Genomic DNA, 15,102 nt, shown 5'->3' on the forward strand with positions numbered 1-15,102 from the left:
CGACTAACCGTTTTGAAGGTAGAGCGCGAAGAGTGCACATCGTACAGTCATATACGATTATACAGATTCAAACGTGGTTAGGGAAGGACTTAGAACCTCAAGAATGGGGCTGGATGCTTGAAAATGAAATCCTGGAGCCCATACGAACGTTATTACCTCCAGCACCAGCCGAACTACTAAACGTAATATTTTGCAATTGCAAAAATGGTTGTGGTTCCCGCTGTGGATGCAGAAAATCAGGGCTACAATGTTCTTTAGCTTACGGCCAGTGCAACGGACAAGCTTGCCTCAACGCTTCACTGTATCCAAGTAATCCCGATGAAGAAAATACATATGATCCCGATATTCTCGAAGGTTTGGAGATGAACATGACAGATAATGAGGATGATGACAATGAATCGAACATTTTTGAGCGACAAGAAGAAGAAGACAACGAAGAAGAAGAAGATAATTAGCTTCCATTTCCAATTTCATTACAATTAAAATCAACAAAGATACTTTTGATATTTGAACTCACATTTTGATAAATGTATATTATGCCGTATTTAATAATAAATAAAAATATGTGTAAAATATATACTCTTACTATCATTTTAACTTAAAATAAAACTAAAATATATAATCCAGAATTAATAATATTTTATACTTAAATAGTTAAATATGAATAATTATATATAAATAATCAAGTTACTTACTTTAATTAAATATAAATAATTAATAGTTAGTACATAAATAATAGGCATTGTTTAATAATTATAATTTCCAAGTAAATAATTGACTTTATAACGTACTGATAACCATAACTCACGCTTGACCTTGCATTAGGCCGTATATGACTGTACGATGTGCACTCTTCGCGCTCTACCTTCAAAACGGTTAGTCGTATGAAAAAAAAGTTTAAACAAAAGTTGTAGGGAATTTTATAGCCTACAACTTTTATAATAAATGCAAATCTCATTTAACCGATAGGAAGCCAGATATTCGCGAAAAACCGATTTTTGTGACCTTTGACCTTGAATATCTTGAGACGCGGACACGATAACGATTGTGACTTTTGAGACAACATTTAGAATGACAAAACAAAGGTTCATACCAATTTGCAGCTTATTATCTTTCATTCCGAGGTGAAAGCCCTAATATGACTGGGCTATGTTGAAGTGGCAAATCGTACGTAACAGTAGGCGTTTTTCTTTCGAAACCATGTATTACAAAATTTAATCTGAATAACTTAAATATGTAAAATGTTCTGTCCTCTTTCTCACAAATGTTTAATTGCGCAACAAAACGCAGCAGACTCATCCGCGTTTCGTAACCTCAAAATTTTTAACATTAATAATAATGGCAACACCTAGTTAGATACTTCAATTTGTTTATAATGGCCGCGCACAATGAGCGCCATGTTTGATTTTAACGCAACTTTCCGTAATAAGTTATTTATTTATTCAGTAGCTTATGACGTTCGATTAACTTTGCATTGGAATATTCACTAAATAGTTATCGGGCCGATATGCTACATAATTGTATGTAGATTAAAAATATTGTTTTTAAAAAAGCATTTAATCATACAAAATAAAGAACACATTTTTTTTTATTTATTAAATATAAAACTATTATCCACTTAATTTGAAACACATACCAGAAAAACCCACATATTAATGATATGTTTACATTGAAATCGTAACCCACATGCATTTTTTTCTATAAAATTATTATCATACGAAATGAAAACGACAAGTTTGTCCGAGAAACAGATAGGATCTACACCTACCGGACTGAGTATCCAAACCGTCCTAATAACCGCTAGTTACTGAACCGGGCGTCCTAGACCGTTTCAAACGCTCCGAGGTTCATAAGTTCAAAGTCATTCACTAGAGTAACATATAAAGACTTCGATATGATTAAAAACACTGTTTGACCTCGTATTTATTTTGTCGTGTCGTTTCGAACACCTAACAAAATACGTGTTCATAGAAGTTAAAGTTTCTTAAAAAATTCTGCGTCTCTTTAACCCTTTCGCTACTATCGGTGACTATACCCGCCATCAAACGGAGGGTATCAGCACGGAACTCCGTTTCTGCAAAACAATTAATTGAAATTATAAGTTTGAACATTATTATGGTTCTGTTGTCGAAGACTATATTTATTATACTTCTATACAAACAATATTAATATATTCTCAATTAATACGTGAAGCAAAAAGTTTGTATCCCTTTTTACGAAAATTGCGCGGACGGAGGAGTATGAAATTTTCCACACTTATAGAGAATATAGAGAAGAAGTGCACAATGCTAATACTTTTTTTTAAATAATGCATAAAAGGTACATTAAAGCAATAAAAAAACATTACACACACTACATACCATGTATTTGACGCACACACGCATGCATACTATTTATTGTCAAACTTTTGTTCTTGATGTCTGTTGTCAAATTGAGAATAGATTAAATATTGTTTGTCTTTGTTAATATTTTTTTTAGTGTAGTCTTGGCGAAATTTGTATAAAATACAACCATAATAGTGTACAAACTTACAATTCCAATTAATTATAGTCGAATTTCGACTACTGCGGGACCTCTAGTATTCTCAATTTGACCACACTTTAAGAAATAACAAAAGTTTGACAATAAACACAGTTTATACATATAAGAATAAACGAGTATGTATTGTGTCAAATACGTGGTAGTGTGAGTAATGTTTTTTTTATTGATTTAAAATTTAAAAAAAATTAACATTCTGCACTTCTTCTCCATATGATCTATAAGTATGGAAAATTTTCATACCCCCCCCCCCCGTCTCGTCCCGCGCAATTTTCGTAAAAAGGGCTACAAAGTGTTTGCTTCACGTATGTGTTAGTATATAGATTAAAACACCACTAAATACTACATTTTCAAATAAAATCGAAACTTGAAATGGCTGAAGAACGTGAATGTGTATTACAAATTATTACGCGGCCTGCAGTTGACAAGAAATATTTGACCTCAAAAATTAACAATAATGCTAATTAAAGGAAAGTAAGAATGTAGTTTTTAGAAAGTGTTGCGTTTCGGAAGGAACCATCGATAAAGAATTTCAGATTATTGCGTAAAGTGTAATTAAAGTGTGATTTACTTAAAATAAACAATGATTTACTTAAATTAATTGCTGGTGGTAGGACCTCTTGTGAGTCCGCGCGGGTAGGTACCACCGCCCTGCATATTTCTGCCGTGAAGCAGTAATGCGTTTCGGTTTGAAGGGTGGGGCAGCCGTTGTAACTATACTTCTTGAGACCTTAGAACTTATATCTCAAGGTGGGTGGCGCATTTACGTCGTAGATGTCTATGGGCTCCAGTAACCACTTAACACCAGGTGGACTGTGAGCTTGTCCACACATCTAGCAATAAAAAAATAAATAAAAAAAAAACAATAATATTGTAATGCTAATTTTCCAGAAGTGGAAATAAAATAAAAATAAGTCGAAAGCTATTTAAATATCACTAACCAATTGCGTAAGTTTATTATTGGACTACAATAAAAAAATCTATTATAATCGAGGTGTGAAAGGCTATTTGGTTTAAGCGACATTTTTATAACTTTACAGGAGAGCCATCGTCTCCAATTTTGCGTGATAGATCGGGAACGTAATTTACAGCTGTAATTAGCAATGTTAAATTTAAGTAATTTATCCCCAAAATGAGAAAATTCACAAAACGTGATTGACTTTTTTTCTAATGAAAACTGGACGCCACTATTGTCTCTCCCGTTCACTTTTCTCGCCGAACCCGTCGCTTGCGACGAAGGGCTCGATGAGTAAATTAATGAGGCTTGAGCCCCGTGGGCTCGCCTACACGCTAGGGCGAAGGTGAAATAGTCTCTGGAGGCTATAAGCATAGGTAGAAAAAAAAGGAGTCTCCGTTTATATTGACCGTTTGATATATCTTCTCAGTGGGTCGCATTTCCGATCCGGTGGTAAATTCTGAGCTTGCTACTTGTTTTTTTTTATTGTTTAGATGGGTGGACGAGCTCACAGCCCACCTGATGTTAAGTGGTTACATAGACATCCACAACGTAAATGCGCCACCCACCTTGAGATATAAGTTCTAAGGTCTCAAGTAAGTTACAACGGCTGCCCCAGCCTTCAAGCCGAAACGCATTACTGCTTCACGGCAGAAATAGGCAGGGTGGTGATACCCACCCGAAAGGTCCTACAACCAGTAATAAAATTGATTGACTGAAACATAAAAGACAATATTCGGATGACCACAGCGACTTTAGAAGCCGACTTGAATAGAAAATTTTTATATTCCTTATTGTATCCGCAGACTCGAAATCCTGAAAGCGGACTCGTCACTAAAGAGCAAAGCGAAACGCAACGAGTGGACTTGGAAAGCGCAGACCGACGTCGTGAAATGGCAGGCGACGGGTCTGCGGGCGCCGCTGCTCCGCCTCCCCCCCGCCCTCGCCTCGCCCGCCCTGGAGTGCTTCACCTGCGTCAGAGCGTACTGCGGAGACCTGCAACCGAACGAACGAACCACGCACCAGGACCTGACCGAAGTTAAATGTGTTTACACGGTCCTAATGGTCAGTTTCGATTGTTACGCTATTTTATTATAGACTAACTGACCCGGCAGACTTCGTAGTGCCTCAATCGATAAATAAAAGACCTAAACTTTTGTATAAAATAAACTTAAAACAAACAAAAGGAATCCGCCCGACGCGGGACACATCAAAGGGAAAACAAAATTGTTATTTTTATTTAATTCCGAGCATTTTTATTTTTATCTACCTTTTAAACCTTCTCTGGACTTCCACAAATAATTCAAGACCAAAATTAGCCAAATCGGTTCAGCCGTTCTCGAGTTTTAGCTAGAGTAACTAACAGCAATTCATTTTTATATATATAGATATTCAAATTAGCGAAATGCAAAAGTTATAAAACAGATTTTAACATCATTGTCTAAATATAAAAGAAGAAAGTTATTCCGAACTAACGTTAATAGAATATTTACATAGATCAAGTTACTGTAGATAACACCGTTTGCATACCGCTACCAAATTTCTGAATTGAACTAAAAACTTTTAACTCTATTCACTATTAGTTTCGCTCTGAATTAATTTAAATCCAAAGTGCACAAACGTAGGAAAATAAAACAAAGCCGCTGGACGTAACTTCTCAGGATCCTCCAAAAAGTCTTAGTAAATAACCACAATTTTACTAAGATTATATTTCATGCCATATCATTTCATCTCATTTCATTTAATTTTATCTCAATTGATTAATGTCTCAAATTAATCATCTTAATTTAATTACACTCCATAATATTATAATTTTTTAGAAAAATAATAATTTTAAGATTAGGCTGTATGGTACCTTTGCCTTTCCAGTTAGAAAAATAAAACTACTAATACTTAATTTAGATCCAATGCTAATTTCAATTTTATATTAACATACATATATTTACAGTGTGCTTAGTGCGAGTTTTTTAACGTTCTCGATAGCGTAAAAGTTACCTGTAATTTGTATGCAGCTCGAACAGTGCCCCTAGTGGCAAACATAGGCAAACATTCCAACTCCATACAAATTTGACTTAACTTTTACGCTATCGAGAACGTTAAAAAACTCGCACCAAGCACACTGAACAAAAAATGCGTAGACCGGAATTCGTGTGACACAATTTAGTAGATAAATGTTTAATTGTGATAAAGTCCAGATCTTTGTTTGTCGTACAGCATTGTCACTCAGTGCCCGAACTCCGTGACGAGGTGTACTGCCAGCTGATGAAGCAGACCACATCGAACCGGTCTCAGGCCCCCGACTCCTGCCAGCGAGCCTGGAGGCTGATGTCCATTCTCGCTGCCTATTTCACATGCTCAGATACGCTCAGGTAATTATGTAATTGTTTTGTAGGACATCTTTCAGAAAACGAGACACGATAACCATCTTATCATGGCCATTTCAAATTACATTCCCGAGCCAGACAACGAACACTAGTCGTCGCCCTAAACATGCCCTTTGGGATCCTCGCGGTGCTTTTAGACCCTACAAGCACTACCGTTCTCGTTAGACCCGTTGTATGCGTTCGACACAACTTAACTCACAGACACAATCCACTCAGTATCTCGCCGGATCTTCTCAGTGGGTCGCGATTCGGATCCGGTGGAAAATTCAGCGAAGCACTGCTCTTGCTTATTGAAGCCAGAACAGCCCTATTGGCAGATAGATAGGCAAAAAATTAACATTTATAAAAAATAAAAAATTATTTAATTTGCTCCATATCTTTTTAATGCGCTTTTATTAGCTTCAGACATATGTATGTTTGTAACGGACTGATGACAATACAATATTTTTAAAAATTTGAAAAAAAAATTGAAGAAATTTAAATTCAACTAAAAAATGAAAAATAAATAATAGTTTAAAAAACTAACAAAATACGCTTTTTTTTTACAATAAAATCATTTTTAATTCAAATTTATTAAAATTTATTTTCTATTTTTTAGTTGGATTTTCTAGAAAAGCGTATTTTGTTAGTTTTTTTAAACTATTATTTATTTGTACTATATACTCCAACAATCGTTCCAGGCCGTTCCTGGTGGAATACCTGTCGGCAGCCGCGTCAGACCGGCGGCGACCGTGTCAGGGCACGGCCGCCGTCTGCCTCGCCAACTTGAGGAAGACCCTCCGCTGCGGAGGCAGGAAGAACGTGCCCAGTGTCGAAGAGGTAACTACACTTTTATTATAGTACTTTCATTTCGATTTTCGTCGTAGAAATAATTATAAAAATCCATTTACGGTTAAGGTTGATAGCCTTGAGAGGCTATATCAGCTTTTCCTTGACGGGTAGATGAACTCACGGGGCTCAAACCGAATGTGTTGCCTATCACTGGCCCTAGCAAGAGCAGTGCTTCGCAGAATCTACCACGGGATCGGAAACGCGACCCACTGAGAAGATCCGGCGAGAAACTCAGTGGCTCTGTCTATGGGTTAATTCACTCGTCGAGAACTAATTTCGCATTTTTTATTGTCATTATATTATTTTTGTCGTTTCGAATGCTTTACGGCTTTCCTGATAGAATTAGTAGTCGTTAAACGGTCATTAAGGATGTGGCGAGTTGTCGAATACATATTAGCTTAGGAACCGATAGAGTAGTAGACCCTAGTAGTCGTTAAAAGGTCATTGAGCATGTGGCTGGTGGTGTCAGGTGACGGCGGTGTCGGCGGGTCGGTCCGCGCGCCGCCAGCTGTACCGGCTGCCGGGCGGCGCCGAGCGCGTCGTCAACACGCGCTGCGCCACCGTCGTGCAGGACATCGTCAACGAACTCTGCGAACTGGTAACTATACAACGCTTTTTTTCCCCCACCTAAGCTGATGGTCTTGAGAGACCATTTCAGCGTAACCTTAACAAGTAGGTGAGCTCACAAGCAAGTAGCAAGCTCAGAATCTACCACTGGATCGGAAATGCGACCCACTGAGAAGATCCGGCGAGAAAGTCAGTGGGCTTAAAACACTGATGAGCAACGGACGACACGGTTTCGTATCGAAAATGAACACTGGAATTCAGTGTGTCTCAAACTTTGTCGTGAACCGCCCGCTTTGGGTAAAATAGAACACCCAATGCCCCCCAAGAAATTCTTCTCACAGTAACAAACACTTGCTAAGGCTAGGATGAGTTATTTAGTTTATTTAAAAAATTTCATTATATTGACGTGAACCAATTTATTAATATGTACTCCATTTTTGTTAAGAACATTCTTAAATCTTCAAGTTTCCTTGCAGTCCAACCTTACAGTCTCAGGTAAAGGGTTTACAATCCCTGAGGACGGCGGTCATTGCATTTGTGCGTAATAGCAGGTTAACGTAGGGATGTTAGATATTCCCTCTCGGCGCCGTACCGCCGCCGTCGAGCCGGGGTTCGGAGGAGGGCGTTTGTCCAGCTCCAGCCCCTATGAGGAGACAGTCTCCTCCCGGTGATGGTCACGGGGCGACCTAAGGGGGTTGAGGCTGCGCCGCACGCTACCGTCACTCTAGCGCGCTGGCACCAGGAGGACGGGACGGCGCGTCGGCGGCTGCGGACTGCGATGCGGTCCGCATTTTCGTCGTCGCTGTCGTCGCCGAACATACTGTTGAAGAGCAACCCGGTCGGCGGTGTATCGCGTTCCGACCCGGCAGGCTGGTTCTGGCCCAGCGGGGTATCCCGGAACACCAGCGGCACCGCCCGGGCGGCCTGGTAGGGCCGCCGTACCGCGGAGACCGACGTCGTTGGTCGTCGACTATCGCCTCGACGACCCGTCGGTCGGGCGTCTTCGGGGTGGCGCCGCGTGTCTGGTTGTAGTGTTGACCGCGGGAACCCCCCTACTCTGAACGGGTTCTGACCCCGGACGGAGATCGGACGTCGGGTGTAAGAGTGCAGGGGAGTCGTTTAGTGGGTGGGCCCTAAAATCCTTGGGCCCGCGATCTGCTCTCAACACCTGCAGATCGTTGAGTCTCACATACCCCGCGCGCTCCCTAGGCGCGGGGACCTCGTAGGAGGTTCGGCCCTCGGCCCGAAAAAAAAAAAAAAAAAAAAGGGATGTTAGATATTCATCGATGTTTATCTGGAAAATATCGATGTTTTGTTATCGATGTATGTTAACATCGATATTTTTCTAATATCGATCATCCCTAAGTTAACGTACGAAATACTTCCTGCTCCGCGACTGGACTATAGCTACAAAACAAAGTAAAATAAAAAGAAGACAAAGTGGTAGGGATTATTTTTTTTGTGCCCGTACATGATAAAGATACAAATGCTTAGTACCTACGCTGTACAGTAGACCGGCTGGATGCGCGTGACTGATTCCCTTTGTGCCGTCAGATCGGCGTGAGCACGGAGTGGGAGCGCGCCGAGTTCTCGCTGTACTGCATCGTGGCGGGCGACGCGCTCACCATGCCGCTGGCCGGCGACGAGTACGTGCTCGACGTCACCACGGAGCTGCAGCGCGCGCACCACCCCTTCTACCTCATCTTCTGCCGCTCAGTGTGGCACGCGCCGCTGCGGAACGACGCGCCGCCACTCTACACCGAGGTGCTCTTCAACCAGGTACGTACACACACACGCACACACGCACGTACGCACACACACACAAACACACGCGCGCGCACACACTAACGACTCTACTGCGGTCATTGACACCGTGCCGGGTAGCCATTATACAACGCAAGATATTTGACAGATACCACTCTTGCTAGGGCCAATGTTAGCAACACTCCCAGTTTGAGCCCCGTGAGCTCACCCACTAACTAGCTCGGTGAATCTAGAATAACCCATCGAGGTTACTAGAATGGGTAGGAAAAAAAAACAGATGCCTGACGACATTTTCAAGATAAGTTCGCATCTATACAAGTTCCAGACAACAACATTTGGACCGTCGGTCTACCGAGCAATATCACCCGCTCTGTGGAAGATCTTCCCATCATCGTTATACCTACAACACCAATAACGTATTTAAAGATAATGTTCATTCAGATTAAACCCTACTTCTCTTGGCAGGTTTTCTTTTCTCTCTCTCTCTCTCTGTAACGAACGGTATTTCGTTTTAAAGGAGATTCCCATAAATATTGTTTTGATATTTTCGCACCTTGTTGCCCATTGACACAAAATAATATTGATTTAAGGGATTTTATGACCTGGTAACTAAGTCTTATTTTAATTTTATTGATTTTTTTTTATATGATAAATTATATTATGAAATGAAATGAAGTTGATTAATATGAAAAATGGCATGAAATAAAATGAAATGAAAACGAAATTAAATTAAATGAGATGAGATGATATGGGATGAAAAATAATGTCAGAAAAAGGTGATCATTTACTGAGACTTTTTCAATGGACTTTTTGGAGGATCCCAAGAAATTACGTTCAGTGGCTTTGTTTCATTTTACCACATTTGTGCATTTTCACAGATACTAAACAGTTAATAAACCACCGTTATTACACATTTAAACCTGAAGAAGACAAAATTAAACAAATCACACAACTTCGCTCTTCGCGTTCCTGCCAAAAAGTTAAAATAATTTCAATGATTTGTGTTTCCAGGTGGCCCCTGACTACCTCGAAGGTCTCCTGCTCGTCCTGCCCGGCGGCCAGGCTCCACCGTCAGGCGTCCTGCGCGACGCCGCCCTGGTGGCCTCGCTGCTGCACCGCGCCGCAGGACTGGCCGAACCTCCCGCACCTAGAGACCTCAAGTTCTTACTGCCGAAACCATTGTTGGCGCTCAGAGAACCGAGACCAGCCAAATGGGCTTCGTGGGTGGCCAGTGAATGGCCCCACACCAGGGCCCTCACACCGGCAGCCGCCAAATCCAAAGTCTTACAGGTGAGGAAATGCGCAATGTATTACAAAATCAATACACAATTTTAAATTCAAAACTTTGAAATTTCGCTAACACCACTTAGAAATATTAATAAAGACAAACAATATTAATCTTTTTTTTTTTTAAGAGATTTTATGACCTGGTAACTAAGACATTTAAGTCATGTCTTATTTTACTTTATATTCTTAATTTTATGAAAAATGATAATATGGAGTGAAATGAAATGAAGATGATTAATTCGAGACATTAATCAACTGGGATGAAATTTAATGAAATGAAATGATATGGGATGAAATATAATCGCAGTAAAATGGTGGTCATTTACTGAGATTTTTTCAGTGGACTTTTTGGAGGAACCCGAGAAGTTACGTCCAGCAGCTTTGTTTCATTTTCCCACATTTGTGCACTTTCACAGATATTAAACAGTTAATAAACCACCATTATTACACATTTAAACCTGAAGAAACACTAAATAGACAAAATAAAACAAATCACACAACTTCACTCCTCGCGTTCCCGCCAAAAAGTCTACAATATTAATCTATTCTCAATTTGACCACAGACTATAGCAATAAGAAAAGTTTGACAATAAACAAATAGTATGCATGCTTGTGTGTATGTCAAATACATAGTAGTAGTGTGCGTAAAGTTTTTTTTATCGATTTAATGCATTTTTTATGCATAATTTAATAAAATATTAATATTCTGCACTCCTCTATATTCTCTATAAGTGTGGGAAATTTCATACTCCTCCGTCCGCGCAATTTTCGTAAAAAGGGATACAAAGTTTTTCCTTCACGTATTAATATATAGATTACAGGGGTCAACACCAAATATGACTTTGATTGCAAAGCATAAAATTTCGATATTTTAGATCGTAATTAGACGAAAAAAAATACATGGCATGAAACAGTTTGCTTTTGAACTTTAATATATTAACCACATATGAAACAAAATGCATCAGCATCGTATTTACACTTTCGTCTCATTTTAAGTTTTTCTGGGCTTGTACAAAACACCTAATCGTTGTTTATGACTCGAGTGCCATCTAGTGGCATTGTTTAAACGTAAACACCCCACTCTCATAGCGCGATTTTTTTATAAAGTATTAAAATTAATTAAAATTTATTAAAAAAAAATTGAAAGATTATTACTATAACTATCACAAAAGCAAACTTTATACCAAAAAAAGATATTTTATTTTCGTTTTTGTGAATAATTAACCGGAAAAACCTAGTATAAACGCTAGGACAAAAAACGTTTTTTTTTTGTATAGTTGTGTTATCTATGCTTGTGACCTTGTGACCACGTGAAGTTGTTCCGCTTCAGGTGTTGTCCCGCTGGGCGCTGTTCGGGTCGTCGTTCTTCGCGGTGCGTCGCGTGGCGGGCGCGGCGGGCGAGTGGCGCGAGCACGTGCTGGCGCTCAACCGGCGCGGCGTGCACCTGCTGCACCCGCACACGCACGAGACCGACACGCACTGGCCCTACGCGGAGCTCATCTCCACCAGGAAGGTGAGACCTACGCAACACGCGACACCAATCGTCACTCACAAGATTCTTTTGAAACCCTAAACATGTAGGTTTAAAGTCGTCGTGGCCTAAAAGATAAGACGCCCGGTGCATACGTGATGAGCGAATTGGTGTTCGAATCTCAGGCGGATACTAATTTTTCTAATGAAATACGTACTCAACAATTGTTCACGATTGACTTCCACGGTGAAGGAATAACATCGTGTAATAAAAATAAAATCCGCAAAATTATAATTTGCGTAATTACTGGTGGTAGGACCTCTTGTGAGTCCGCGCGGGTGGGTACCACCACCCTGCCTATTTCTGCCGTGAAGCAGTAATGCGTTTCGGTTTAAAGGTGGGGCACCCGTTGTAACTATTCTGAGACCATAGAACTTATATCTCAAGGTGGGTGGCGGCATTTACGTTGTCCATGGACTCCAGTAACCGCTTAACACCAGGCGGGCTGTGAGCTCGTCCACCCATCTAAGCAATAAAAAATAATAATTGTTAATCATCTTTTATAGTATGAGGTAGCGCCCTCTGAATTGATATTTTAACTTCACGTATAATGTGCTCTATCTCATTCTCTCGCCGCCTGAATCCTATACATTTATGTGTTTGTGTCTCTATGGACTTATTTTTTCGTTTCATCGAGTTTGAAATCACAACGATTCTAAAGAAATTTCACTTCAAAAAGTATATAAAAAGGAAGCTGAATGTAAGGCAGCGTGCTTACTGTCGCACTGTTTACCCTTGTGACTGCCCCCCAGGTCCGCTCGGAGGACGGCACACTGTTCCTGGACGTGAAGTGCGGCTCGTTGCTGCAGCAGCGCGTGACCCGGCTGCAGGCGGAGCAGGCGCACGAGGTGGCCCGCCTCGTCCGGCAGTACATCGCTCTGCAACGAGACCACAGACATTCGCCGGGTACGGTTAACAAAAACACCAACTATTCTATATTCAAAATGACCTCTATCAGCTTAGTGATCTTAAAACGTGCCTCATTTCTTTTTCGATCCTTTCACACAAAATCCTTTTCATTTATGGTGGTAGGACGTCTTGTGAGTCCGCACGGGTAGGTACCACCACCCTACCTATTTCTACCGTGAAGCAATAATGCGTTTGGGCTTAAACGTAAACCTTAGAGCTCATATCTCAAGGTGGGTGGCGTCATTTACGCTGTAAATGTCTATGGGCCAGGTAACCACTTAACACCAGATGGGCCGTGAGCTCTTCCATCCATCTAAGCGATAAAAAAATTAAAATTCTATAATACATGCCACAGTTTAGTCATTTTAAAAGCGGGCATGATCACAACCTACATCACTAATCCTCAGTTTGTCTATGAAATTGATGCCCAAAGGGCGCCTTTCCATTGCCGGCCAAGTAAAACTAGTATTATCTCTTTGCTAAATTTCCTTCGAAATTCGAACGCATAATTGGTTCACGTTAAAAATAGCTCTGACAGAAATGGCACGTTACCTTATTTAGGCTAAGGAAATGTAGAAATCAAACATAAATTTTTACGTCACTTATAATCCAATCTTTTGTTTCAGCATTCAATTCGTGAGAGGGAGCATCGTGACGAAACTTTGAATGGATCTAGTGTTCGGTGTACATGAGAATTTTTTTTAAATGTACACACGCACATCTATACCTCATAATAAAACATTCCGTCCGATAAAGATCTGATATAATTAGAATAACTTTAATTATGTTAAATTTGATTGAAATGACAATAGGATTTCTGGGCACAAACCCTTTGCGTTTTTAATTCAGTCTTACAAGACTGAGATTTCATTTTTAAAAAAATTGAGAAAAAAAAACGCAATAATAGTCGAAAATATCTTCTATTTTCATTTTAGTCGATAATTCTTTAGATTCGTTAAGAGAAGTAGTTATATTATTAAATGAATTTATGTAGTCCATTCCATTTTACTTATTTACATTTTATAATATGTTACTGAAATATTATTTTTGTTAATAAAATTAACTATCACCTTGTGAATTATAGTCGGGTGTGATGTCATTTTGAGTTTGTGAAAAAAACACTCATTTTGAAGCTCAATACGTTTATTTATATAATTTTTATAGTAACAATGAGAATAATTGAAAAAATCCCGTTTTTTTACTTGCACCAAAATGAATTTAAAAATAAATATATAACCGTGTTGATCGCCTGAACTTTAAAATGTTTTTGTATATCGGAATTCATATTATGTTCTTAATAGTATTAGAACTTCCGAGGACATTTTTAATTTATTCGAATTGATCAAAAACAGTTATGTGCAGGTACCTAATCATTGAATAATAAATTAGTATTAAAAATATGTAACAATTATTTACGTAAATTTCGGTAGTTGGCCAAGAGCGATGCTCCTGATACATTTATTGAAATTGAAAATAGTTAACTGCGATAAATTTGATTCCATTAACAATTATGATAGTTCAATTTTAGATTTTTGGCACTGGCAACATTGAATGTTTTTTTTTTCAATTTATTCATACTAAAGATCTTCTTAAATTATCTATTAAATCCGCTCCATAGATTGTTTAAGCACCAACCAATTCGGACTCTCATTATAAATTATAAGGAATCAAACTTATCGAGAATAACTGTACTTTATGGAATTAATATTAATATATTTAGGGGCCAAACTAGGTCGGAGTCATATTATCGAAATACTATTATAAACATTAAATTTGTAATATATTTAAAAGAAAATCATTGTACGAACATATATTGTAGATACCAATAAAAATATATAATTTAATAAGTGCCTTTTATTTCTGCTACTTATGTTGAGTTTTTTTTGCTTAAACGGGCAAACGATTTCTTCGTTTATACAGCCACCCGAAATCGACATGAAGACACACCTACAATTAAAATAACCAGGCAAACTACATTTTTAGCGGTAGGCAGCGGCTTGGCTCTGCCCCTGGCATTGCTGAAGTCCATGGGCGTCGGTAACCACTCACCATCAGGTGGGTCGTATGCTCGTCTGCCTACAAAGGCAATAAAAAAATAAAAAAATAAATAAATAACTAGATCGTGAACCCACACAGCAATACTGAAGATAGAAATAAAAAGCCTCCCCTTTGCTAGGAAGAAGTATGATATCAGTCTATGGAAGTCCTGGAGATGGTCGCATACGATCCAATCTTTTCAGTAGGTAGCAACGGAAACCGTTTAATTGTCAAATATACCATATAGAAACCAGACAATAGCCACCGACTACTAGGTACAGATCAATAACCAGAACACC

The 15,102-nt window shown here is 39.2% G+C and overlaps 1 protein-coding gene across 1 annotated transcript in view; it reads left to right on the forward strand.

The window, feature by feature from the left end:
• The window catches only part of LOC101746355 (unconventional myosin-XV), a 139,262-nt gene extending 124,649 nt beyond the window's left edge, over positions 1-14,613 (forward strand). The window contains exons 24-32 of the mRNA XM_038017028.2: positions 4,300-4,558; positions 5,708-5,862; positions 6,558-6,696; positions 7,178-7,306; positions 8,830-9,054; positions 10,051-10,329; positions 11,657-11,839; positions 12,610-12,763; positions 13,393-14,613. Of these exons, the coding sequence (XP_037872956.2) occupies positions 4,300-4,558; positions 5,708-5,862; positions 6,558-6,696; positions 7,178-7,306; positions 8,830-9,054; positions 10,051-10,329; positions 11,657-11,839; positions 12,610-12,763; positions 13,393-13,406 (1,537 nt within the window). The 3' untranslated portion in view covers positions 13,407-14,613. The remainder of the gene's footprint in view (positions 1-4,299; positions 4,559-5,707; positions 5,863-6,557; positions 6,697-7,177; positions 7,307-8,829; positions 9,055-10,050; positions 10,330-11,656; positions 11,840-12,609; positions 12,764-13,392) is intronic.
• Positions 14,614-15,102: the final 489 nt, after the last annotated feature.

Source organism: Bombyx mori, chromosome 17 (genome assembly GCF_030269925.1).
Source record: "Bombyx mori chromosome 17, ASM3026992v2".
Taxonomy (NCBI): domain Eukaryota; kingdom Metazoa; phylum Arthropoda; class Insecta; order Lepidoptera; family Bombycidae; genus Bombyx; species Bombyx mori.